The 26471-nt window shown below is 39.0% G+C and overlaps 1 protein-coding gene across 3 annotated transcripts in view; it reads left to right on the top strand.

The window, feature by feature from the left end:
- USPL1 (ubiquitin specific peptidase like 1) overlaps positions 1–26471 on the top strand; it is a 40094-nt gene that overhangs the window by 6941 nt on the left and 6682 nt on the right. For 2 of the 3 annotated variants that reach the window (XM_021065545.1, XM_021065547.1), the window contains 4 exons: positions 4003–4645; positions 8561–8674; positions 15951–16080; positions 20551–20676. In XM_021065545.1, the coding sequence (XP_020921204.1) occupies positions 4003–4645; positions 8561–8674; positions 15951–16080; positions 20551–20676 (1013 nt within the window). Of the gene's footprint in view, positions 1–4002; positions 4646–8560; positions 8675–15950; positions 16081–16962; positions 17045–20550; positions 20677–26471 lie in introns of those variants that run through there. The other variant, XM_021065548.1, reaches the window with a different exon arrangement.

The raw sequence follows: 26471 nt of genomic DNA on the forward strand, positions 1-26471 counted from the left end.
TGTGTCCAGTGGAGAGGGAAGAGTAGGAGAAAGTGTCATGGAATTGCAGGTGATGGTCTCTGTTGCACAAGGGGAGGGCTTGGTTTTAGGAGATTTGATAGCTTCTCTATGATATCAGACTATGCAGAGTTCACTCATTCACTAGATCAGAATAAGGGAGAATTTTGAACACTGGAAAAAGAAAATAAATCTTACCAATTCTAGAAAAAAACATAATATTTATATAATGCATACATATATTTATACAATACATAATATTTATAACAATAATCTCTTCTGAAAAATACATAATATTTCAGTGGAGTTCTTCAAGCAAGATCTACCAGAGTAGAGAAGTCTCTGTTCTCAGGACAGTCGTTTTAGCTATTATGATTAGATATATTTTTTTCATTTTTAGTTTTTGAAGCATTCTTTTTTATTTGGTCTTTTCAGGGCCGCACCCATGGCATATGGAAGTTCCCAGGCTAGGGGGTCTAATCAGAGCTGTAGCCACTGACCTACACCACAGCCAGAGCAACACAGGATCCAAGCCGTGTCTGCAACCTACACCACAGCTCATGGCAATGCCAGATCCTTAACCCACTGAGGGAGTCCAGGGATCGAACCCACAACCTCATGGTTCCTAGTCAGATTCATATCTGCTGCGCCACAGTGGGAACTCCGAAGCATTCTTTCTCAAGTGATGAGGAAAAAATATATAACTAGGAGTTTCAAATATATACCTTGCAAATGAAAAAAAAAAATTACAGGGTAATAATTATCGATCTAGTTTTTAGAAAATGTTCTAATCATCTCTAAGAGCCTGGTGTAGTTTATGAAGTAGATTGGTTTACATCAGGAGTCAGCAAACTCTGTATTACCCACTGGCTGAAAGTGGTCTTTGTTTTTAAATAATTCGGAGAAAGATGAAAAAACAGACACTTTTGTGACACATGAAAATTACAAGAATTTCAAATTTCATTATCCATAAATTTCAGTCGTTTATATACTGTCTGTGCTGCTTTTACATTGCAGTGCAGGGTTGAGTAGTTATGACGGAGACACTGACTCAAAAAGCCTAAAATATTTATCTGGACTTTTATAGGTAAAGTCTGCTGATCCCTGGACTATGAGACTTTTGAATGAAATTATTAATTTCTGTAGAGTTCTGCTGTAAACTTGCCGAGTCCGAACATTCTGCTTTCAGTTGTTAAATTGCAGAGCACCACACGGGAAACTCCTTTTAATCAAATACTTAAAATGTGTTTCTTTCTTTGAAAAGAGCCCACTAAGACTCAAAAACTGGCTCAAAGTTAATAACATATTGAAACTTTCAAGTATTTTCAAATGGTAGAAAATTTTAACATTTTCCCCATTTTTTGAGTAGTTAATCTTTTACTGGAAAACTTACTTGGGTTTTTTTTAAACATGAAATGTATAATGCAGAGGATTTTAAATCATTAGTGTTATGTCATCAATACGTATTTTATTGGTTTTCTTCATTTGTGAAGTGAACATAAGTTATTTTAAAAATTTCTCTTGGGCCATACCTTACAGATAATTATCCAAATATAAGATACTTTGGTGTGTTTTCCTTGTTCCTATTTGTAGGAATAAAAACAGGAATATATTTATTTAAACTGCTCTAAGATTCAGACAGCATTAGATTTTAAATGCTTTTGGATGGTTGCGCTAGACTAAAAAGTTAGTGCTCTGTGCTTATATATACATTTTTTTTGATAACAGGCTGAGAGATTTTATTTTAGTTGTAAAAATGATACATGTTCATTGTAAATAAGATAGGAATTAAAGTCAGGTATAAAGATATAAAAATCCAAAAATATTAATTTATAAAAGGGAAAAATCAGGGCAAGGACAAATTATATTTTAGATTGGCCCTGTGTTGGGAGCACAGATTATAGAATGAAAAGTCATTGAAGACATCTGCAAATAGTTTCGGGGCGCCATCCGGGCCCTTTATGGTTTAGTGTTGCTTTTCATTGAGTGAGGGTGCTGGTGGGATGTGCACACCGTGATCTTTTTTCTGCTTGAGAATGGTGAAGAAACAAAATTTTTGCTTTTACAAATTTCTTAATTGTTAAAAAACAGCATAAAAATGGAGTTCCCGTCATGGCTCAGTGGTTAACGAATCTGACTAGGAACCATGAGATTGCGGGTTTGATCCCTGGCCTTGCTCAGATCCCCAGGATCTGGCGTTGCCATGAGCTGTGGTATAGGCCGCAGACACAGCTCACATCCCTCGTTGCTGTGGCTCTGGTGTAGGCTGGTGATTGGACCTCTAGCCTGGGAACCTCCATATGCCATGGGTGTGGCCCTAGAAAAGGCAAAAAGACAAAAAAAAACCAAACAAACAGCAACATGAAATTTACCATCTTAACCATTTTTAAGTGTGCAGTTTGGGAGCACTTGCTGTATTCACACTGTTGTGCAGCATCTCTCTAAAACTTTTCATCTTGCAAAACAAATTCTGTCTGTACTCACTGAGTAACAACAACTTCTCCTGCCCTGGCATCTACCATTCTCTTTTCTGTCTCTGTGAATTTGACTGGTCTAGATAACCTCCTGTAAGTGGAATCATACAGTATTTGTCTTTTTGTGATTTTACTTGGCATATCCATAGTGTAGCATATTACAAAATTTCCTTTTTAAAGTCTGGGTAATATTCCATTCCGAACCACACTCTGTCCATGTGTTTGTCTGTGTACATTTGGGTTACTTCTGCCTCTTGGCTGTTGTGAATGTGGGTGTGCAGATATCCTTGAGGTTTTGCTTTTTTAATGCTATATACCTTTTTATGACTTTTTAAATGCAAAATTACTGCTGTTGATTTTAGTGTTCTCTGTCTTCTGACATGCAGTAGGATTAAGGAAACAATCTCAAGGTATAAAGTTGAGGGTCAAGCTATTAGTTGATGGTGTCTGCACAACTATCTGGTAACAGAAATCAAGAACTTGTCCTGTTAAACTAAAGAATTACTTAATAAGTGCAGAGTTCCGAGTCTAGTGTTCACTTGTATAGAAGAAGCTGTATTTAACTGAGAAGATTTAGTGCATTTCGGTTAGTTGTTGCTATGAAATGAATGATCTCAAAACTTGGTGACTGAAAAAAAAAAGAGTTTCACTCATAATTCTGCACTTCACATGCTGTTGGCTGAACAACTAAAATGTCCACATGGCTGACAGTGGTGCTGAAAGCATGACTACCAAGAGGTTTGGTCACTAGAAGCCACTGAGGTTACAGTCTACCATACTTGTGTAGAAGAAGGCATATTTTAAATCTACATAGTATGTAGATTTCTTGCATTTGTTTTGTAAAATATTTTGCTAGTCTTCAAACTTAAGGAAAATTCATTGATTATTTTAGTGATTTGTTTACACTTGATACTTGGTTGGAATTATGCTGATGCATGGTAAGATTTGATGAAGTCATTAAAATTCAGCCAATTTGACTCTCTGACCCAATATATATATAAAATTGTTATGCTGATGCGTTCCTAGGTTAATATTGAGGGGTTTCAATTTTTTAATTTTCTATTACAGTCAATTTAGTGTTGTGCCAATTAATACTGAGTTTCACAACTAAGAAACATAGAAATTACTTTATGCAGTTTTTTGTTTGAAAATACTTTCCTAGTTTTTAATGCTTCGCAGTGTACGTACCTGTTCTCCAAAAAATAGTCATCATAAAATGTTGGAATTTTAAAATTCACTCAACATTAGATTTTTTTATTTAATTAAAAAAATGTATGTTTACCTTGTTAGCTTACCCCAGTGTAGCTCAGATTAAGTGCTTCCTTGTTCAAATTAACTAGGAAAAATTATTTTTTGGTGGCCGAATTAAGTCATTGTTTATCTCGAGTTCTTTCAAATTTAGATGGATAATATTATATAGCCGCTCATGTCAAACTAATGCTAAGATTTTATACATATTTTTCATAACATAGACACTGTAAACTTTGAGTTTATTTAAATTTTTATAGTTTTCGTTATTTTTTCTTTCTAGTGCATCTATCCCTTGGGCTCTAAATCACTTAATAACGTAATTTCTCCTGATTTGGAAGATTGTCACACTCCAAATAAGCCTCAGAAAAGAAAGATCTTAGAAACCAACAGTAGCGATTCACCTCTTTTAGCAAATTCCAAAAAGACTAAAAATCATATTGGTATCGATGGTGAACAAGTTTTGAACAGTAAACATAATGAAGAAGAACGTGACGAAACCTCATCAGACGTACCTGGTTTACTACCCGACTGTCAGCAGAATCCTGTTAGGACAGCTGATTCCTTGGAGCAGAATGAGATTTTGGAAGCTGATATTGATGTGGCCACTGAAGAAGATTTTACTACAGTTGATGCTTCTGCAACTGGAGGGTCTTCCCCTCAGAATGAAGGATGCACATCTGAACTGGAAGTGCCATTGGAGAGCAAACGTACCTCATTTTGCCAGACTTCATGTGTCCAGTGGAAAAACACACATGCTCTCTGTTGGTTAGACTGTATCCTGTCAGCATTGGTGCACTTGGAGGGACTAAAAAATACTGTGACTGACTTGTGCTCTGAAGAGGAATCTGTGTTCAGGCGGTTGTTTACCAGGTATAATCAAGCCAATGAGCTTCTTCTCACCAGTCAGTCAGATGGAGTTAAAGGTTAGCAATAACATTTTATTTCTCTTTAAAAAGAGGTTAGCATTGGAGTTCCCGTCGTGGCTCAGTGGTTAATGAATCCGACTAGGAACCATGAGGTTGCAGGTTCGATCCCTGCCCTTGCTCAGTGGGTTGAGGATCCGGCGTTGCCGTGAGCTGTGGTGTGGGTTGCAGATGTGGCTTGGATCCCGAGTTGCTGTGGCTCTGGCGTAGGCCGGTGGCTACAGCTCCAATTCGACCCCTAGCCTGGGAACTTCCATATGCCGCGGGAGCCGCCCAAGAAAAGGCAAAAAGACAAAAAAAAAAAAAAAAAAAAAGAAAAAGAGGTTAGCATTGAGTTTTGTCTCAGCACATGGAAAAGATGCCATCAGTAGCCTCTGTTTTATGTAGAGACCTGGGAGCAAAGAGCTAACACCATCAAGTTACATTATCTTGACTGCTCAAAAGGCAGTCTTTTTCAAAAATTAAGAGGAAGGAATAAAGACGCTGTGGCTGTATGTTTGCTGTCAGGGTGGTGATAGTCAGCATAGAGTACATCCAAATAAAATTGTAAGTTTTTGAATTGCCATAAGGCAGAATAAAGAAGTAAATACCTATCACCCATAATCCCTCGAACAACTCCCTCGAAGTGTATTTTCACAATGAGAGGTGTATTTTTGTTTCATTTTCTAAGAAATAGGATACCAATGAATCCACCTCCAGCCCAGATAAATTAAAATATTTCCGTTGACTTAAATCTACCTGTATATTCCTCCCATCCCATCTTCCACCTTCCTTCAAAGGTAGTCATTATCCTGAAATGTGTTTTATCAATTCTTTTGTTAATAGTTTTCACTGCGTAGGTATGGCTAAACAGTGTATTGCCTAATTTAATTTGTTTTGAACTTTATAAAAAAGATACTGTACCATATTTTTTCTGGGGATCTTTTTTTTCTTTTGATATTTGTAGTTCATTGTTTTTCATTGCTATATAATATTTCCAGTTCATAAATGCATCAGTGTATTTATTCATTGATCTGACATTGGGTTTTTTTTGCCATTATAAATACTGCTGCAGTGACTGTTCTTGGGCAAGTCTCCTGGAGCAGAGGGAGTTTCCCGTGGATTTATCATAGGATAGACCCTGAGTTCACATTTACTGATGATGGTTACTTGTTTTCCAAAGTGGTTGTGCCAGTCAGTATTCCATTAGCAATGCAGAAGAGATCTTCCTAATCCTTATTTCTTCCCTTAGTTATTTTCACACTTGGAAATTTTGTGGTTTGAATGATATTAAATGGTCCCTGGTCTTGATTTGCCTTGCCCAGCTTTTAAAGAGGTTTAACAGCTCTTCATATGTAGATTGAGCCTCTGTTCCTTCTGTGAAGTGCCTGTGTCTTATCCCTGTTTGTTCTTTTGTCACATTCTTAGGGATTTCCATGAGTTTTTAGTGTTTGTTGTTGTATTTGTCAGATAAATTGCTAAATCTCCCAATTTCTATCTTATATTTTTACTTTTTTAAAAAGTATCTTTGATGTGTAGAAATCGTAATCTTTCCTTTTGTTGCTGGTATGTTTGTGGCTTTAAAAAGAAATGTTTCTCCAAAATCAGAAAATCCTTCACCTGTATTTTCACTGATAAGTCATAGAGTTTTGCTTTTTACATTGAAATTCTTAATTCAGACTCCTAGGCTGGGAACCTCCACATGCTATGGGTGCAGCCCTAGAAAAGACAAAAAAAAAAAAAAAAGAAAGAAAAAGAAATTCTTAATTCAGCTGGAGGTAATTTTTGTTTGTGGTGTGTGGTAAAGGTTTGTTTTTTTCCCCATTGCACAATCAGTTTTTCTAGCTCCACCTATTCCTCAGTTGGTCTGCCATGGCACCTTTGTCATATAACATTCTGCATATGAATGCAACTTCCTTCACTCTCAATTTTGTTTTTTTGGTCACTTTATCTGTCCCTTTACCAATACCACACAATTTTAATTTTTACGGCTTTTTTGGGTCTTGGTATCTGGTAGGGAAATAATCCTTACCTGTATGCAGTTTGACTTTAGTCGTGTAGTATTTATCAATACTGTACAGTTTCCCCATTGTTAACTATTCAGACTAATTACCATTTTTTTGCTATTGTATATAAATACTATGGCAAATATCCATGTATCTTTGACTCCATTTCTTTTTTTTTTTTTTTTTTTTTTGTCTTTTTGTTGTTGTTGTTGCTATTTCTTCGGCCGCTCCCGCGGCATATGGAGGTTCCCAGGCTAGGGGTCGAATCGGAGCTGTAGCCACCGGCCTACGCCAGAGCCACAGCAACGCGGGATCCGAGCCGCGTCTGCAACCTACACCACAGCTCACGGCAACGCCGGATCGTTAACCCACTGAGCAAGGGCAGGGACCGAACCCGCAACCTCATGGTTCCTAGTCGGATTCGTTAACCACTGCGCCACGACGGGAACTCCTCCATTTCTGATTATACCCTAGAAGGAATGCTAAAATATGAATGTAAAGAATCTTTCTGAATGGCTTTCCAGAAGGATTATACCAACATAATAATCCCATTTTCATATGTAGAAGTAAACATTCAGGAACACTCTAATCATCTTTGGGTAGAAACATTTAAAAAGGTATCATTTTGTTAGATAAAAAATATTTCGCTTCAGTTTGAGTTTCTTTGAGATTGAATTCTTTTTCTTTGCAATTTCTAAAAGACAGTTTCTCAGAAGCATTTTTGCTTTTGCCTTTTCTCTTTATTCCTGTTTTGTATAGTTACAGAAACCCCAGTACTATGTAGGTGATAGTTGTTTGTTGTGGGAGAACATACCTCAAGTTTTGACTTAAATATTGAATTAATTTTAATTTTTTGTCTAAATATTACTTTTTTCCAGAGTAATTGTTTTTGTAATATAGTTGTAATTACATTTGTTTGAGCTACATTACTTTGAATTGAAGTTTTCCCTTTCTTTCAGTATGGTTAAATAAAAAAAAAAATTCTGGTTAATGCTTACTTCATATTACAGAGGACTCCAGATGTTTTCCTGGTGAAACATATGAGCAGAGTGTGATCAGGCAGTAAAAAGTGTAAAATAGGTCTTTTCACTCTGTGTGGCTTATGAGTCAGTTGCGTACGGAGGCTTTTATTCAAAATAATTTTCTTATTAATCTTGGGTAGTTTTCGGTCACAGTAATGCCATTTTGAGGTGTTTTACCTTAAATGATAAAAAAAAAAAAATGTGCCCAAAGATGTTTATCATGATAGTATTTATAATAGCGAAAAAAGAAGCAACTTAAGTGTCCAGCAGTAACGAGTGGTTACTAAAACTATGGTTTAGCTGGAGTATAACTAGCCTGCACAGTTTTAGTGGAAGCAAATTTGTATGAAAAAAGCAGAATGTGGAGTTGTATGAGGATGGTGATGTCGTTGAAGACCCTTCACCCCAGCCCACCGCCAAAAAAGAAGAACATACCAAATGTTAATTTGGAAAATAATCGTAACTTAATTAAGGCTCCTTATGAACTTATGTGCTCCTATGATCTAATTAAGCGCAGTGAAAGAGTAAATGTCTGTAGCCCAAGTAATAATTCCATGTAAAAAGGCAGCTTCAGCTCTTTCAGAGATAAGCAGGATATCTGAAAGCGTAGCTCTCTAGCCAAGCCTGTGATTCTTTGGACGAGAATGGCTTTTGCTGCGGTTTTACTCGGGCGGGATGGTGTTGTGTTGACCCAGGCAGTCGGTCCTAATGATATTGTGCTGTTAACACATAATTGAGGGAATATGCAGTACACCGCAGAGGGAGGAAGAAGAATGAAGGAATTTCGTGTTTTCCATTTTATCTCTGCAAAGTTTGTTGACTCTGGTAAACTTTCATTTTTGGTAATGTCTTAATTGTGGAAAGATATATGTTGATGAGACTGATAATGTTTTATATTGTATTACTAGGCGGAGAGTGTAAAAAACTTCATTCAGAAATATTTCCGAAGATAGAGACCTGTCTGAATGAAGTCAGAGATGAAATTTTTATTAGGCTTCAACCTCAGTTGAGATGCACATTAGGTAAGTAATTTGTGGAATTTAATTGTATTACTCATCTATCATAAAGAAGTAATTTACATCATAATGAAATATAATAGTGTTTTATTTCTTGGGATGATCAGATCCTTGGAAGAGAGAGTCTGGGGGTCTCACTTAGGAATCTCTCTGTAACAAAATCGTTTGTGGACGGAACTCTTGCACTAGTACACAGGCATGTGCATCACTCCCACAGAGTGGATGCGGATCTCAGAACCGGGGAACTACTCATGGGTACGCCATTGCTTGCTTTCCCAGTACTTTCCCCAGTAGACTTATTTGAGCTTTTTCAACCTTGACTATGCATTAAAAAAGCACCTAGGGTTGGAATTCCCATCATGGCGCAGCGGGAACTAATCCAACTAGGAACCATGAGGTTGTATGTTTGATCCCTGGCGTCGTTTGGTAAGTTAAGGATCAGGCGTTGCCGTGAGCTGTGGTGTAGGCCAGCAGCTACAGCTCTCATTCAACCCCTAACCTGGGAACCTACATATGTCTCGGGTGCAGCCCTAAAAAGACAATAGATAAATAAACAAACAAAATAAAAAAGCACCTAGGAAATACAAGTGCTAGGGGCCTACGAGAATCTTAGGGAGGGAGTTCAAGTATCAGTAACTTTTAGAAGCCCCTGCATGATTCTTATGGGTGGACAGGGTTGAGAATCTCTGGCCTAAACCAGCCATAGTAATTCTGTTTCCCCTGCCAGAAGTTGGTTAGAGAGTGGACATATTGTACAGTTTTAGCCAATGGAATATGAGGAGAAATAGGTTGATGACCTTTTGGGAAAGTTTTCTTACCTTTAAAAAGGGCACAAGAATGAGACCTGCTTTGTCGTCTGTGAATTAATTGGCTTTTGGCCTCTATGACCAGAGTGGAGTAAGGGTAGTAGAGTCTCCAGGTCTTTATAAATTTTTTTAGAATTGCACAAAGGAGCTGGCAGTGATTTTTTTTGAGGGCGTCTTTCTGTTTTCTCTTTTTCCTTGTATTAATATTGTGTTATTGTACCAGAATATATGATACCCCTATTTAGTATGATACCCACACTAAACTATGTAAAATATCAGTGCCTTCAAGTTTGTCTCTCAATAAGAGACGTTCATTTCGTTAGACGCAGATAGTATACCTGGAAGCGCTGTCTTTTTTGCATGGTAGTATCCTATTTCTTTGTCCCACAGTTCTGTCCCCTAGTTTTACTATTTTGTTTTTCATGAACTCCTAAATGTATAAGCTTTCTCTGTTCTTGTAATAATAAAGTGATTTTCCATATGCCAGACCTTCAGCATTGCCTTCTGTGGGCCTAAAGTATTATTCTGATTTATCATCAGTTGCAGTCTCAGATGGAGTAAATACCCTTTTTTCCTTGTGATCGAAATATGATTTACATAGAGTAAAATCTTTTTCAAAGGTGTGCAGTTGTGTTACCATTACCACTGTCAAGATAAAGAATAGCACTGTCACCATGAAAATGTTCCCCAGGCTCCTTTGTAGTCACCCCCTCTCCTTACCCCAACCACTGATCTGTTGGGAGGATACTCATTTCAAAGGAGACTTTTTTGTAGGCTTGCCAGAATGTAGACTGAGGGGCTCCCGTGTTGCATTTTGCAGGTATTATTTCCCTCCTAGAGTGACCCTAGATGTTTTATTCAAGTTTCCTACCGCAGTTCCTCCCCCAGTCCGAATCACCACCCTTCTTATCTCTGCTACTTATATTTGGAACAAGGTTGCCTCTTGCTCCGTTTGCCACCTTGGGCCTGGTTTTCTGTGTAGCAGAGAAGGGATTTTTAAATTTTGAGCACTTGTAGCAGTTGGGCAAGCCTGCAGCTCTTGAGTGCAGTAGAGTCCTCTCATTTGTGTTTGGACTACTCAGTCAGCAGTGAGAGGTGCTGTGCTAGAGCTCAAGATCTTATTAATGAAGTCCAATCTTTGCTTCAGGGAGCACTTTAAAGTCTTAAAGTGGATGTGTCCTCATTCTGAATATTAATGTATATTTTAAAATACCAAAAAAGAGAAGTAGGAGTTCCCGTCGTGGCTCAGTGGTTAACGAATCCGTCTAAGAACCATGAGATTTTGGGTTCGATCCCTGGCCGTGCTCAGTGGGTTAAGGATCCGGCATTGCCGTGAGCTGTGGTGTAGGTTATAGATGTGGCTCAGATCTGGCGTTGCTGTGACTCTGGCGTAGGCTTGGCAGCTACAGCTCTGATTGGACCCCTAGCCTGGGAACCTCCATATGCCGTGGGTACAGCCCTAGAAAAGGCAAAAAGACACACACATACACACACACATTAAAAAAAAAAAAAAAAAAAAGGAAAGAAAGAGAAGTAGAATCTATACTGACCCAGAGAGTTGGTTGAATCTTTACAATCAGTCAGCCACTTTATCATTTTGATTATAGGGTTTATTTGTTTGTTGTCTTTTATCTTTTTAGGACTAAATCTGAGGCATACGGAGGTTCCCAGGCTAGGGGTTGAATCGGAGCTGTAGCTGCCAACCTACACCACAGCCACAGCAATGCCGGATCCTTAACCCACTGATTGAGGCCAGGGATTGAACCCACATCCTCATGGATCTTAGTCCGGTTTGTTAACCACTGAGCCATGATGGGAACTGCTTGATTATTGTTTTTAAAAAAACACTTTGTAAACTCTCCTCTCTGCTCTCCCTCCCACTAGTTTAAGAAATAGAACATTACCGATAACAGCTGAAGCCCTTTTTGTACTCTTCCCTAATTCTTCCTTAGCTCCCTACAAAGGTAACTACTGTCTTCAATTTGGTGTTTTCTTTGCCTCTTACATGTATATTTCTTTTTTTCTTTTTTTAAGGAAAAACCTAGTATCGGTATGGTTTCTACTTATTTATGTAAGTGTGCGGTAGTACCGATGTAAGGATAGACAGAGCTATAGAACAGAATAGAAGGTCCAAATCAGAGCCCTCCCCTCTGGGCTACTTCATAGCTGTGATGGAGCGATGCAGATAGGTGGGGAAGGGAAGAGCTGTCCCTTGAATGGTCTTGGGGCAGTGCGTTCCTGAGACAGGGGTGGGGATTGGATCCCTGGTTCCTATCACATTTGAAAGAAACTTCAGCACGTTTAAAGACATAAACATGAAAAGCAAAGTTGTAAAACTTGGAAAGAAAATGTAGGTTTTATTTTACTACTCAGTGGGGAGAAATTTCATAAAAGAAGAGGTTGGTAAATGTTATTACATTAAAGTATAAAACTTCTGAGCAACAATAGAACAAAGAAATGATATCCAGGATATCTTATGAAGAACTCATACATTAATTTTTTAAAAAAGAAAAACTGATAGAAAAGTGGTCAGAGACATTAGCGAGCAATTAACAGAAGCAAAAACTTAATAGCTAGACAGTAAGGAGTCACTGAAAGATTTGCATCCTGGTAAATGGAGGTATTTTAGGGAAATACCCAAACTAGGGTACAAATGTTCTCCATCTTTCAATGGTCTGACTTCTTTTTGTTGTTGTTGTTGTTGTTGTTGTTGTTGTTTTAAGCCTGCACTCGCAGCATATGGAGATTCCCATTCTAGGGGTCAAATCAGAGCTACAGCTGCTGGCCTACACCACAGCCACAGCAACCTGGGATCTGTGCTACACCACAGCTCTCGGCAACACCAGATCCTTAACCCACTGAGCAAAGCCAGGGATTGAACCTGTGTCCTCAAGGATGCTAGTCAGATTCGTTTCCTCTGAGCTACAACGGGAACTCCAGTGGTATGTCTTTCAATTTTTCAAGTTTACAGTGGTGTGAAAGTGATAAGAGCGTTCAGTAGAAACTGCACTTCGGACTTTGACTCTGGGTCTTTTCCTGGGCCAGCGCTAAGCTGTGTGGTACTCACTTGTGATTCTGGCCACTGGACACAGCTCCCATCAGCCCTGAGATCACGAGGGGAAACAACCCTATGCACTTACAGCCATTCTGGACCAGCCCACCATTCTGTTTTCACTTTCAGTGTAGTATTTAATCAATCATGTGAGACATTCACATCACTTTATTATCAGACAGGCTCTGTATTAGATTATTTTGCCCAACTGCAGGCTAACGTACATGTTCAGAGCACATTGAAGGTAGTCCAGGCTAAGCCATGATGTTCACCAGGGTAGGTGTATTAACTGCATTTTTGACTTAACAATATTATTTTCAACTTATGAAGTAAAGGTTTATTGGGACATAACCCTGTCACAAGGTGAGGAAGATCTGTAGTTGTGTAAAAGTTGAGGTTAAGATATTAGAGGCAAAGAAACCATTTAATAATTTAAGCAAGAGATCACAAAAATTAGAAATAGACATTGGTATTATATATTCTCTAGTAGGATGCTTTATACCCACAAAACTTATAATCAAAGGAAAAATAGTTAAGATCAGTTTAGGAGCTTTGTAAATTACCTAAAATGATCTGTATTCATGTAACTTATTTGTGTTTTAAGCTCTTTCTTACTTTGATTCATTGAGAACTTTGTGTTTTTAGACCTGAAAGAGTCTATGCTGTCATTGTTGAAATATAAATCATTTACTTTTTTTTTGTGTGTGTGTGTGTGTCTTTTTGCCTTTACTTGGACTGCTCCCTCAGTATATGGAGGTTCCCAGGCTAGGGGTCTAATCGGAGCTGTTGCCGCTGGCCTACATCACAGCCACAGCAATGCAGGATCCGAGCAGTGTCTGTGACCTACACTGCAGCTAACGGCAACGCCGGATCCTTAACCCACTGAGCAAGGCCAGGGTTCGAACCCGCAACCTCATGGTTCCTAGTTGGATTCGTTAACCACTGAGCCACGATGGGAACTCCTAAATCATTTACTTTTTCACTTAATATTTAGTTACAGTAGAGGAGTTCTCCTGTGGCACAGCAGGTTAAGGATCCGGCATTGTCAAACCGCTGTGGCGTGGGTTTGATCCCTGGCCTGGGAACTTTTGCATGCCATAGGCACAGCCAAAAAATTTTTTTTCGGTTACAGAGGAGTAAGCATTTAAAGGCTGATAACTAATTATAGACTCATGTTATACTACACACTGTTTATGCTCATGGTGTTGAGTATGTTCATTTTTAGGAGATTTTACATTTCTTTTTTAAATTTTTAATTAATTAATTTTAAATGAATTTTATTACATTTATAGTTGTACAGTGATCATCACAACCAAATTTTATAGCATTTCCATCCCAAACCCCTAGTGCTTCTCCCCACTCCCCAACCTGTCTCATTTGGAAACCATAAGTTTTTCAAAGTTTGTGAGTCAGTATTTGTTCTGCAAAGAAGTTCATTGTGTCCTTTTTTTAGACTCACATGTAAGTGATAGCATTTGATGTTGGTGTCTCGTTGTCTGACTGACCTCACTTAGCATGGTAATTTCTAGGTCCGTCCGTGTTGCTGCAAATGCCGTTCTTTTTTTCCTTTTAATGGCTGAGCAATATCTCATGGTTTATATGCACCACATCTTCTTGATCCACTCCTCTGTTGATGGACATTTAGGTTGTTTCTGTGTCTAGGCTATTGTATGTAGTGCTGCAGTGAACATTGGAGTACATGTGTCTTTTTGAGTCATGGGGGGTTTTCTTTGGATAGATGCCCAGGAGTGGGATTGCTGGATCTAATGGTAGTTCTATTTTTAGTTTTCTGAGGAATCTCCATACTGTTTTCCACAGTGGTTGCACCAGTTTACTTTCCCACCAACAGTGTAATAGAGTTCCCTTTTCTCCACATCCTCTCCAGCATTTATTGTTTATAGACTTTTGGATGATGGCCATTCTGGCTGGTGTAAGGTGGTACCTCGTAGTGGTTTTGATTTGCATTTCTCTAATAATGAGTGATGTTGAACATCTTTTCATGTGTTTTTGGCCACCTGTATGTCTTCTTGGGAGAATTGTCTGTTTAGATCTTCTGCCCATTTTTTGATGGGGTTGTTCATTTTTTTGGTATTGAGCTGCTAAAGGTGTTGATTTTATATTTCTGTTTACAAAAATTTTTTTTCTTTTTTTTTTGTCTTTGTCTTTTGAGGGCCGCACCCACAGCATATGGAGGTTCCCAGGTTAGGGGTCTAATTGTAGCTGTTGCTGCTGGCCTACACCACAGCCACAGCAACACCAGATCCAAGCTGCGTCTGCGACCTACACCACAGCTCATGGCAATGCTGGATCCTTAACCCGCTGTGCAAGGCCAGAGATCAAACCTACAACCTCATGATTCCTAGTTGGATTCGTTTCCGCTGCACCACGATGGGAACTCCTACAAAAATATTTTGATTTTATGTTTTTGTACAAAAATAAGAGTGGGACTATACCACAAAGGTGACTAATAAATAGCCTTTGTGACCACTGATATTTATAGGGTATGCTCAGGCAGTAAGACCTACGGTTCTGCCTTTTGGTCCTGCCAAGGTAACTCTTCCTGGCGGTGTTCCAGGCAGGGGGAGAACTGAGCTGTGGAAGCGATCCTGTCCCAGGGGAGGGGCAGGTGGAAGGACTGAGAGTCTCTCCAGGGCCAGATCAGGAAGGCAGCATCTAAGCTCCCAGGGGACAGGAGAACAGGAAGGAGAGAGGCCTGTGGAGGGTGAATGGAAGAGGCTGTAAATCCTCCTACTGATTACTTGTTTGCTGGTCTCTAAGTTGGAAGACAGGATTCACAGTTCGATTTTTTTGTTTCAGTGACAACAAAATTCAGGTCTTCCTTAGCCTTAAGTTGAAGCTTAATCTTAATTGTTAAAGGATTAAGAAGAGTAGTAGGCGAGGAGTCAGGGGGTTGGCGTCTGGTCCTCCAGCCCTGGCGCGTCTTGCCCGCTCCACGTGGGAACAGGAGCGTCAGGACAGGGAGGGCTTTTCCTTGGCTTTGTCCAACTGTGATTCTTCTACAGGGTTTCGCCAGTGCTATTATTTTTAGTATCTGCACCAAACAAATCTGTACATCTTTTTGTTTTGTTTTTATAATACTCTAGGGCTATTACAGTTCTGAGGATTTTTTTTCCCCTGAGAAAAGCTAAAAAGATCTGAAGAAATAGTTGAGTCTTTTGTATCTTTTGTCTTAAGAAGCTTTCATAAATGTCCACCAAGACTAAAGAAAGATAGTGTTAATTAAGTCTTATGATGGACATTTTAAGAAAAATGCTTCAAAAACTTCCTTGCCCAGCTGTGAATAACTTCCTCTGTCATATTATGTGCTCACATATATTCGTACTATGAATACAGTGAGAAAAATTCATAATTTGGGTTTACTTTTTTCAGCTAATTATAAGCAATAATTTTTTTTTTCTTTAAGGTGACATGGAAAGCCCTGTGTTTGCATTTCCTCTTCTCTTAAAAATAGAACCTGACATCGAAAGGCTCTTCACATATTCTTTTTCTTGGAATTTTGAATGTTCACACTGTGGACACAAGTATCAAAACAGGTTAGTTTTTTTCCTTATTTTTTTATTTTTTAAAATTATAGTTGATTTACAGCGTTGTGGCAGTTTCTGCTTTACAGCAAAGTGACCCAGCCATATATCCATGTATATATCCATATATATATATATATATATATATATACACTCGTTCCTTTTTCTATATTGTCTTCTATCATGTTCTAAGCCAAGAGATTGGACATAGTTCCCTGAGCTGTACAGCAGGACCTCATTGCTTATCCATTCTAAACGTAATAGTTTGCATCTACTAACCCCAAACTCCCCATCCATCTCTCTCCCTCCTCCTCCCTCTTGGCAGCCATTAGTCTGTTCTCTATGTCTGTAAGTCTGAAACAGGTTAGTTTTTCTCTTTTTTTAAAACCAGTTTATTCTAGTGAAAATGGTTCCCCAAAAAAAAAAAAAAAAAAAGAAAATGGTTCCAAGTCATAAAATTTGAAGAAAACTTGCTTCCACTTGCAGCACTGCTGTCTCCCTGGTTTTTTCTTCTACCCTTAATAATATTTCCCACCATATATTAAAGTCTCTCCACTCCTAAGATTAAAAATTTGAGGCCCATAAACTGCAATTTGCTTGCTTCTTCAAACTGGAAGATTTGGAAAAAAAAAAAAAAACAAACAGCAACCAACCATAGTTTGATAAATTCCTAGAAGGAATTGTCTTAAGAAGTTCTTTAGTGGGAAGTGGGGACAAAGGAGAAAGTCGCACTTTCCCCTGGATTCCCTGCTGAATAAGAATACCTCTTGGAATCCTTTGAAAAACGATGTGTTTTGTTTGCTTGTTTTGAACATCATGGAAACTTGACTTAGACTCCCCGAGTCGGGCAGCCATTCTCACAGGTAACTTTCGCTTTCCCGTTCCTTCCCTCAGTCCCATGAAAGACCAGCCACCTCCAGAGCCCTTCTCCACGTGAGCGGTCTCAGCCATACTTTCTACTTCCCGGTGCCTCTAGGTGAGGATCACAGGGGTCCTGACTGCTGTTCACGGCCCTGAGATTGGTACTTGGGAGGACGCAGGGAGAAGAAAGAAGCTGCAAATTTATTTTGCTTCCATACACCTATCACATAAATAAGGAGAGAAACTAGATTTTAGAAGAGGAGAGAAACTTCGTCAGACATGACACCCTCACTTTGTCCATACATGAGAAAGTTGCTGGCTGGCTGGCATCTAAAAGATGACCAAACTGGAGTTTTCCTGTGGCACAGCAGGCTAAGGATCTGGACTTGTCCACTCAAGTCCTTGCTGTGGTGTGGGTTTGATCCGTGGCTGGCTCGGATCTGGCATTGTTATGGCTGTGGTGTAGGCCAGCAGCTGCAGCTTGCATTTGACCACTAGCCTGGGAACTTCCATTTGCCACAGGTGTGGCCAAGAAAAAAAAAAATGACCAAACTGGTTCTGTTGGTCATTTATTCAAGTTACTATAATAGAGATACATCATTTCTTCTTCCCTTAAATTTACCTATTTGGAGTCTCTCAAAGTTATTAAATGAAAGTATAAGAGAAAAATTACTTTAGGTATTTATTACCTAAGACTTTTTTTTAAGGTATTTAGGGATCAGTTGAGGAGAGTTGAGTCTCAGAGAATCCTCTAGGGAATCCAGGCTACAAAACCAAGAAACATTTGTTTTTTTACCACTTAAGCTTTAAAGTAAGTACTAGAACAGAATAAGAATTAGCATTTCATTAATACCGAGGACTTAAATAATTTTAGTCATGGTCTTTGTGCGAGTGAGCATGAGGACAAATACTTGCTTCTAGGTCTTTTGTTATCGATTTCAATAACTTATCTGTTTTTCTTCTCATTTGATGAATATGGAAACTGAAACTTGAAGGAAGTTAAATTGATGCCCAAGTGACACCCTAGTAAATGGCAAAATTCAGGCTTAGGTTTTCCATTCTCTAAGACATTCCATGTGCACTATGGTATGCTGCCTAATCACCACCTGGATTTTAAATAATATAAATAACGTAAACAAGGCTGATGATTAAAATCAGCTTAATTATAGCTTTTCCAAAATCTCATCTTAGTTGTTTGACAGCTTTTCATTGAGCATTTTCTGCATGCCAGGAACTTAACAGAAATAATCTTTATCCTGGCCAAAATCAGACTAGTTAGTTAGGGAGATAATATATATAAACAGAGGGTCGGTGGCTTCGTTATTTAATACCAACCACTTGGATTTGCTTTTTTTTTTTTTTTAATTCTTTGTTCTAAAAATAAAAGTACTTACAGAGGAAAAGCTAAAATGGAAGTAGCATTACATTAAAACTTACTTTCGGAGTTCCCGTCGTGGCGCAGTGGTTAACGAATCCGACTAGGAACCATGAGGTTGCGGGTTCGGTCCCTGCCCTTGCTCAGTGGGTTAACGATCCGGCGTTGCCGTGAGCTGTGGTGTAGGTTGCAGATGCGGCTCGGATCCCGCGTTGCTGTGGCTCTGGCGTAGGCCGGTGGCTACAGCTCCGATTCAACCCCTAGCCTGGGAACCTCCATATGCCGCGGGAGCGGCCCAAGAAATAACAACAACAACAACAACAACAACAAAAAAAGACAAAAAGACAAAAGACAAAAAAAAAAAAAAACTTACTTTCACTTGAATCTGATGGAAGAATTTCCAGCAAACTCATTCATTTTTGTGCTGCTGTTTTTAGTGCTGCAGTTGAAGAGTTTGTACTTGCTTTAGAAGATATACACATTCTGGAGGTAGTTAAAAACGTGGTCTTTGGAGTTAGACTCCATGGATTCGTATCTTCAGGCTGTCATTTATCATCTGATGTACACTCTGTGTCTCACTTTCCTCATCTGTAAAATGGCGATAAGAATCCAGTCTGCCGCTTCGATTTGTTTGGCAGACAAGTCTTCAGCACGGTATCTTCTTGCACATAGTAAGTGCTCAGAAGGGTTAGCCGTCATGTGGAGCCTCAACACTTATTTGCTGAGATAAAGTTCCTTTTATTAACTAAGAAATAGGTGGCTTTACTTAACATTGATCTCTGAGAACTAAGAATTTAGCAGAAATATGCTAGTGCATTTGTTGATGGCTTTATGTGGCTTTGCTTTTAAAGTGTTAGCTTACTGGAGAACTGATCTGTTTTTAACAGCCTTGCTTATCTCACTTATGATTTGTCAATATTTGTTATTGTTTAGAAAAGAAGCTAGTGTCCCTTAGCTAATAAATGTTCTTTTGAAGATATTAAAGTGAACCTGGTTGAGGTGCGGTGTCCTTCTCTAAAGATTGTTTTTTTAGATTCCTATTACTATCAAGTATCAAGGCTAAAGTTCAAATCTAGAGCTTGTGGAAACTGTGAAAACAATTCGCTCACATCTGATGTTCCAGTATTTAAGGTTCAAGATAATTAAGTTGGCTCTCTTCTTGATTATATATATTTGGAAGTGCCCCTTTTCTTTTGGTTGTCAGTTAATGGATAGCCAAATTGTGAGTTTTTTGAGCAAGGGGTGAGCTCTTAATAAACTTGAAAACCCTGGAGTTCCCGTTGTGGAACTCCAGCAGCAATGAATCCGACTAGGAACTATGAGGTCCTGACCTCGTTCAGTGGGCTAAGGATCCAGCGTTGCTGTGAGCTGTGGTGTAGGTCGCAGATGCAGCTCAGATCTGGCGTTGCTGTGGCTGTGGTGTAGGCCGGCAGCTGTAGCTCTGATTAGACCCCTACCCTGGGAACTTCCATATGGAGGGGTGCGGCCCCCAAAAGCAAAAGCAACAACAACAACAAACGAAGACCTTAGAGCAGTGGACCTCAACTAGGGGGTATTTTTTGCCCTATGGAACATTTGGGAATGTCTGGAGATAACTAGTTGCTACAGCTGGAGGCTGTTACTAGCATCTAGTGAGTCGAGATCAGGGGTGAGACCAGACATCCTACAGTGCACAGGAAGCCCCACGACAAAAAGTTTCCCAGTGCGAAATAGCAGTGGTATTGCTCTTGAGAGACCCAGCCTTTAACACTTTCTTCATGTCATAGCTAACAAACTAAAGGTAATTAATGTGGAGAGACTCTACGAAGAGCTGTACCCGGGTGGGGTTAGAGAAGAACATTGGCTTATTGATCTGGGGGACTGAGAAGTATGAATAAACAAATAAAGGAATGTACCTTTTGGGGAGTTCCTGTCGTGGCTCAGTGGTTGACGAATCTGACTAGGAACCATGAGGTTGTGGGTTCAATCCCTGGCCTTGCTCAGTGGGTTAAGGATCTGGCGTTGCCGTGAGCTGTGGTGTAGGTCACAGGCGAGGCTCAGATCCCGAGTTGCTGTGGCTGTGGTGTAGGCCCGCGGCTACAGCTCTGATTAGACCCCTAGCCTGGGAACCTCCATATGCCACAGGAGCGGCCCTAGAAAAGGCAAAAAGACAAAAAGAAAAAGAGGAGTGTACCTTTTACTTTAGACATTGACATAGTTAACATAAATAAATTTAACTTAATCAAATTTGTCTTCTTTTTTTATAGATGTATGAAGAATCTGGTCACCTTTACAAATGTTATCCCTGAGTGGCATCCACTTAACGCTGCCCATTTTGGTCCATGTAACAACTGCAACAATAAGTTACAAATAAGAAAAATGGTATTGGAAAAGTGAGTTTATATTGCCTTACTCTTCTTAGAACAAAATGAGGGTGGATTTACTTTTTTTTTTTAATGTGTAGAAAGTGATGACTACAACCTACTTTTCAGTAATTTGAATTAATATATGTTTATGAATCACCAAAATTCTTCTATCAGGAACTCCGGCCAGGAAGCAGGTTATTCAGGTGATATACCACTGCAGAGCTAACCTACTCCTAGTGTCTTGTCTTCTTTTGCCTTTTTGCTCTTTTAAAGGATATTAAACTTCAATCTTTCTCACCTCTGCCAAGTGCCTGAAGTCATTAGAATTCTAGGATTTCCTTAATCTAATTTCAAGAACTAAGATGATTCGAAGATGAGCCATAGGCTCATCTGTCTGAATTTCCATCTTCTTCCAGACCTCAGCCTGCTAATTCTTTATCCTCTTATAAGCTTTTTGCTGCCCTTGAGCAGATGTGTTTTTATTATATTTTGCCGGCTCTTCTGTTTTTCCTCAGTGGGAGGACTGGTCAGAATTATCTTTTCCAGTGCTATCAGAAGCCCTATATCTTTAAAAATTCACAGGTCAGTTTCATTTTCGGCAGTTTCTCTCTTTTTTTCATATGCTCTCACACATGTACATCCTCTTTAACCTTTCTTTTCAGTTGCCCTTATCTCCACCCAAAGGAAATGTTTTGAGGTGTAATTTGATGTGATAAAGAACTAGTGACATTAACCTTTTTTAAATTTTTTCTGATGCCCTTGTCTGTGGCAGGAAACCCCTCAGAACCTTTCCTAAAGGTTTGTTTTCAACCAAGTAATAAATTCTCAGTTCCTCTGCTAGTGCCAGGACTCAAAAGGGGAACAGAGCAATGCCCTCCTACCCCGTCTCCAGCCACCTGCTTTAAACCTTTACGCTTGTGTCGACTCTCACATTTCAAAACAGTGTACCTCTTCCACCCTGACACAGTCTTCTCCCCGTTTTATAGTAGCTGAGGGCTGGGGCCCATACACCAGCACCTGGGCCCCATTTCTGTTTAACCTCTCCCTGTCCTTCCAAAATGGTTACATTTTTGGTTAAATCAGCACTCTCCAGCCAAGCAATATACATAGTTGTTTCATGTCTTTTATAACTTTATTTTTCCTGAAATTATTAATTGCTTGGCTGGAGCAAATTACTTTCATTTGCTTTGTGAATATATATATATGTATGCATTGTGAATTTTTTCCAGATTCTTCAAATATCTATTAATAAATTTTCTAACACTCAAATCCTTTATAGATGTTTGTTTGTTTTCCGTTTTTGGGGGGACCTGCGGCATATGGAGGTTCCCAGGCTAGGGTTCAGATCGGAGCTGTAGCCACTGGTCTACACCACAGCCACAGCAACTTAAGATCCAAGCCACATCTGCAATCTGCACCACAGCTCACGGCAATGCCAAATCCTTAACCCACTGAGAGAGGCCAGGAATGGAACCTGCAACCTCATGATTACTAGTCGGATTCGTTTCGCTGCACCACAATGGGAACCCCCCCTCCACAGTTTTTAAGTTCTCCTCCTTTTTTTCTCCCCCTGGAAACCTCTCTCTGGCTACCTTTTATCCTTCTGCTCCAGGATTCTAATCTCCACTGGCTCCTCCCTGCACCCAGGGCATGGCATGGGAGCCGTCTTTATACAGCTTGTGGTCGCTGTCTCAGTATTCAGCCAGGGCCTTAATGCCTACATTCTTCAGCAGCTGTTGCCTGTCAGTATTGAGTCTTTTAGGGCTTGTTGGGGGCATCTAGGCTCTTCTCATCAGTAGGCGCGCTCTGTAGCAGCCCTTTCATCACTTCATTCACTCCACTGAGTTACCATTTTTCTCTTTGCTTTTTGTCTTCTAAGTATTGTCTTGTTTGCTCATGTCTCCTTCCCCTTTTTTTGTTCTCTTGGCTTATTGCCTTTTTTTTTGTCCTTCATTTTTTTTGTCCTATCTTCTTTTTTTTGTCTTTTGTCTTTTGTGGGCTGCACCCGCGGCACATGGAGATTCCCAGGCCAGGGGTCCAATTGGAGCCATTGCTGCCGGCCCACGCCAGAGCCACAGCAACACCAGATCCGAGCCGCATTTGCGACCCACACCACAGCTCATGGCAACGCCGGATCCCCAACCCACTGAGCAAGGCCAGGGATTGAACCCGAAACCCCATGGTTTCCAGTTGGATTCGTCTCTGCTGCACCACGACAGGAACTCCTTTTGTCCTATCTTCTGATAGCATTTGGGTGGGAGAGAAGAGGAGTTACCTTTAACCAAAAGTCTGTAGTCCATCTTGGTTGTCTCTGGTCCAGGCTTTGAGATTTGAGTCTTAAGGGAATCCCTTTTTTAAAGTGCTTTCCTTGGTGATGAGGTTGAAGGGCAGCAGGGTGTGGGGCGTCTCTCATCCTGCACTGGACTGAGGGATCGCTTGAGGCTACTTGGTCCATATAATTTAACAGTTTGTTTATACCTGCTTTTTCTCAAGCCCTGGCATCAAAGATAAACTCACTGCTATTTCGTTTGCTCTGGTAATTGTTCACATTGCAGCATGTAATTTTTAGTTATGCAAATATGTTGCTTTACTTAAAATGAAGATTCATGCTCTGATCTAGAAGTGTATCCAAACAGTATTTCTATGGGAAATGTGTTTAGAGTTCTAATGAATGGGTCAGTTTATAAGGAGAATTTATAATTTGGATATTTACCATATTCAAAAGTAAATTGAACTAGTATATAAAATTTCACTTAAATTTAAGATTTTTATATTTTCTATTATAGTTGATTTACAGTTCTGTCAATTCTGCTATACTGCGAAGAAATTTCACTTAAATTTAAAACAAATTCTTTATAAAGTTCTTTGGGGTATTTTTACTTTGAAATTTGTGTAACTTGACTAATGGTGCCTAATGGAATTTAGAAGTGAATTTAATATAGCTTTTAGGGATAACTTAAAAGTAATTAGGTTTATCATGTATTGTGCATAATTTGATCTTCACAGCGTTCTAAAAACTAACAGTGTTCAGAGTTCCCTGCACACTTTGTCTCAGGTAATCCACATTGCTGTATGTTCCCATTAGAAAAAAAATCCACTGATAAATCAGATGAATTATATCTAGTGGGTCCAAATCTGCTACTTTAAGGAAATTTGAGTAAATTGTTTAGGAATTAGTTAGAATAGGATTTGATTTTACTTCGCAAACTCTTGAAATGAGCTTCTCATTACTGCCATGATCTCCTATAGGAGTCTAGTCATATGCTTTTCTGGGTTGTCATTTGAAAAGCTTATTTACTTAAACTTCAGTTAACGGTGATCTTTTTGTTTGTTTTCTAAAACTATTTGTAAAGGATATAGGAGTGGTAGGGAGAATTGAAATAAGACATTTCTGCTCTGTGTCTATAAAGCTTTATTAAAGTGCCTAATACAGTGATTTTGAGACTTTTAAAAAACAGATAAACTACACTCTCCCCTACAAATTTGGGGTGGAATACTGATATATAAAATCATTTCTTGATTTAAATCTTCATTGTTTGGCAGGAAATGCTTTATTTTTTGGGAGCTCCTTGAACTACCTCCAGGAAACAGGTGTAAACTTTTTAGATCCTTGAACTACCTCCAGGAAAAGTTGTAAACCTTTATAAACTTTTGTTGGGCAGCTGAATTTTCTAAAGATGTGTTTTCTTATTTATAGTTAATATGAACCAATTCTAATTATTTGAATTATACCTAATTTTTCTCATATCATCCAATTTTTTGTCATATTTAAAATTAGTTAAGTAAGCAGGGATATAATCTAAAATGTAATGAGATTTAAAAATTAACATTTGCGGATTTTTTCTGCTTAAAGCCTACAGTATCACAGCTTAGAAGCACAAAATACACATTGTTAAATGTGCATTTTCTAAAATATGAAAGATTATGTTATTTTAGTTGGGATGAAAATCAAAAACTCGTACTTCAGGCCATTAGCACAAGACTCGTGGTCTTTGTGGCACAGAGATGGTGTTCCCTGCTGTCTTTACGTAGCAGAGCAGTTAGTACAGTTCCTGTGTGCTTGCTTTCTCTCCTTCCTGCTTTCTCTTTTCCTGAGGGTAGACCCTCATAATGAGAGGACTTAAACCTCATGTTAAGGACGTGAGTGCAAATGGATCTTAGATTGAAGTCTCTTGTGACTCTTGGTTCCAGCCCTGTTAACCCATCCCATCCAATTTTTTATGGTTGAGTCGGAACCTAACTTGCTCTCCTCAGCTCTGACCGTCATCTTTGACAGTCTCCAGGGTGTTATTTTGGGCAAGAAGAAGCCTGAGAAAATCTATTATTACCAAGCTAGAGGTAAAATTCTTTCCCCATCTGAAAGATGCTGGAAATGAGAGAAGCTAGGATCATGGGTGACTTCTAGGGGACACTAGGGTCCTGGAGACCTAGAGAGGAAATAAACTAGGAAAGGAGGAGGCTCATGCTTTATTTTATTGTCGGCAAGGTGCCAGCGTTTATAAGCTGTATCATTTTAAAATTAGGCCATTAAGAAATAAATGCTGGAGTTCCGTTGTGGCTCAGGTTAAGAACCCGACTCGAATCTGAGGATGTGGGTTCAATCCCAGTGTTGCCGTAAGCTGTGGTGTAGGTCACAGATGCAGTTTGGATCCCACGTTGCTGTGGCTGTGGTGTAGGCTGGCAACTGCAGCTCCAATTTGACTCCTAGCCTGGGAACTTTGATATGCCGCAGGTGCAGCCCTAAAAAAGAAAAAAGAAAAGAAAAAAAAAGAGAAAGAAATGCCGCCTATTTAACATTTTCTATGTGTTAACTCACATAAAGAAGTGGTGAGATTTCATGGTCTAGGGATCAATGAGAGAATGTTTTAGTAAGAAGCCTCAGCAAATATCTTGAAAAGTATCATATGAGGCCAAGAAATCTAAATATTAGTACTTAGGCCTAAGCCTGCATATCCAGCTTTGAGAATACATCTGTGGATCGTTGACTCAAAAGATGCACTCTCACTTTTTAACCCGTTTGAAATGGGAATACATCTAAAAATTGATAACGTGGTATAGTTCAATTGGCAGTATTCTTTCATAATGGTACATTTTATAGTCAGTGGCATCTTAAATCAATGAACTATGTGTGCCCAAAAAAATGGGAGTTTACTGTTATAGACAGTTTTGCAAGACTCTGTTTATAAGTACTTAAAGACTTGATTTTCTAACAGAAAGATTGACAAGGGATAATTTACAAATTGTCTCTTGTCAGAATAATCTGCATTCTGGACATTGATTCAAGTTTATTTCAGCTGAATAAATTTTAGTAAGCTAAGTAAGTTTTGACAGCTGTTTAAATATTGGGGAAAGAGATACTCAGCATTTTTCGTGAATCCTGAGAGCTTTGTTAAATTTAGTGATTTGAGGCCTATCTTTGGGTTCTGTTTTCTGGTCTGGCATGTTACTGTAAAAATAAAAGGTATTTCTGAAATTGTGGATGTCTTGAAGTTTATAGTAACCAGTATGTTGTATTTTCTTCTTTACTTCATTATAAACTTTTTATAAGTGGAAATGTTAATTTGATGGATCTTTCTATTTCCTGAGAAAACAGAGAAAGCAGCCAAGTTATTAGCAGGTTGGGTGTTTTAAAGTGTTTATTAGAATATCTTAGGTTTGTTATTTTGTTTCACATGTTACCTGTCCCATCTAACAAAAGCAATTCGTTTGGGTACTTGGTACCAAAAAAAAATTCTAAAAGGTCTAGATTTTTTCTTTTGATTCTGTGAAGTAGTTACTGAGAGATCTGCTTTAAGCCAGAGCAGTGTTGCAGCTTCCAGAGC

The sequence above is a fragment of the Sus scrofa genome, chromosome 11 (assembly GCF_000003025.6).
Source record: "Sus scrofa isolate TJ Tabasco breed Duroc chromosome 11, Sscrofa11.1, whole genome shotgun sequence".
Lineage (NCBI taxonomy): Eukaryota > Metazoa > Chordata > Mammalia > Artiodactyla > Suidae > Sus > Sus scrofa.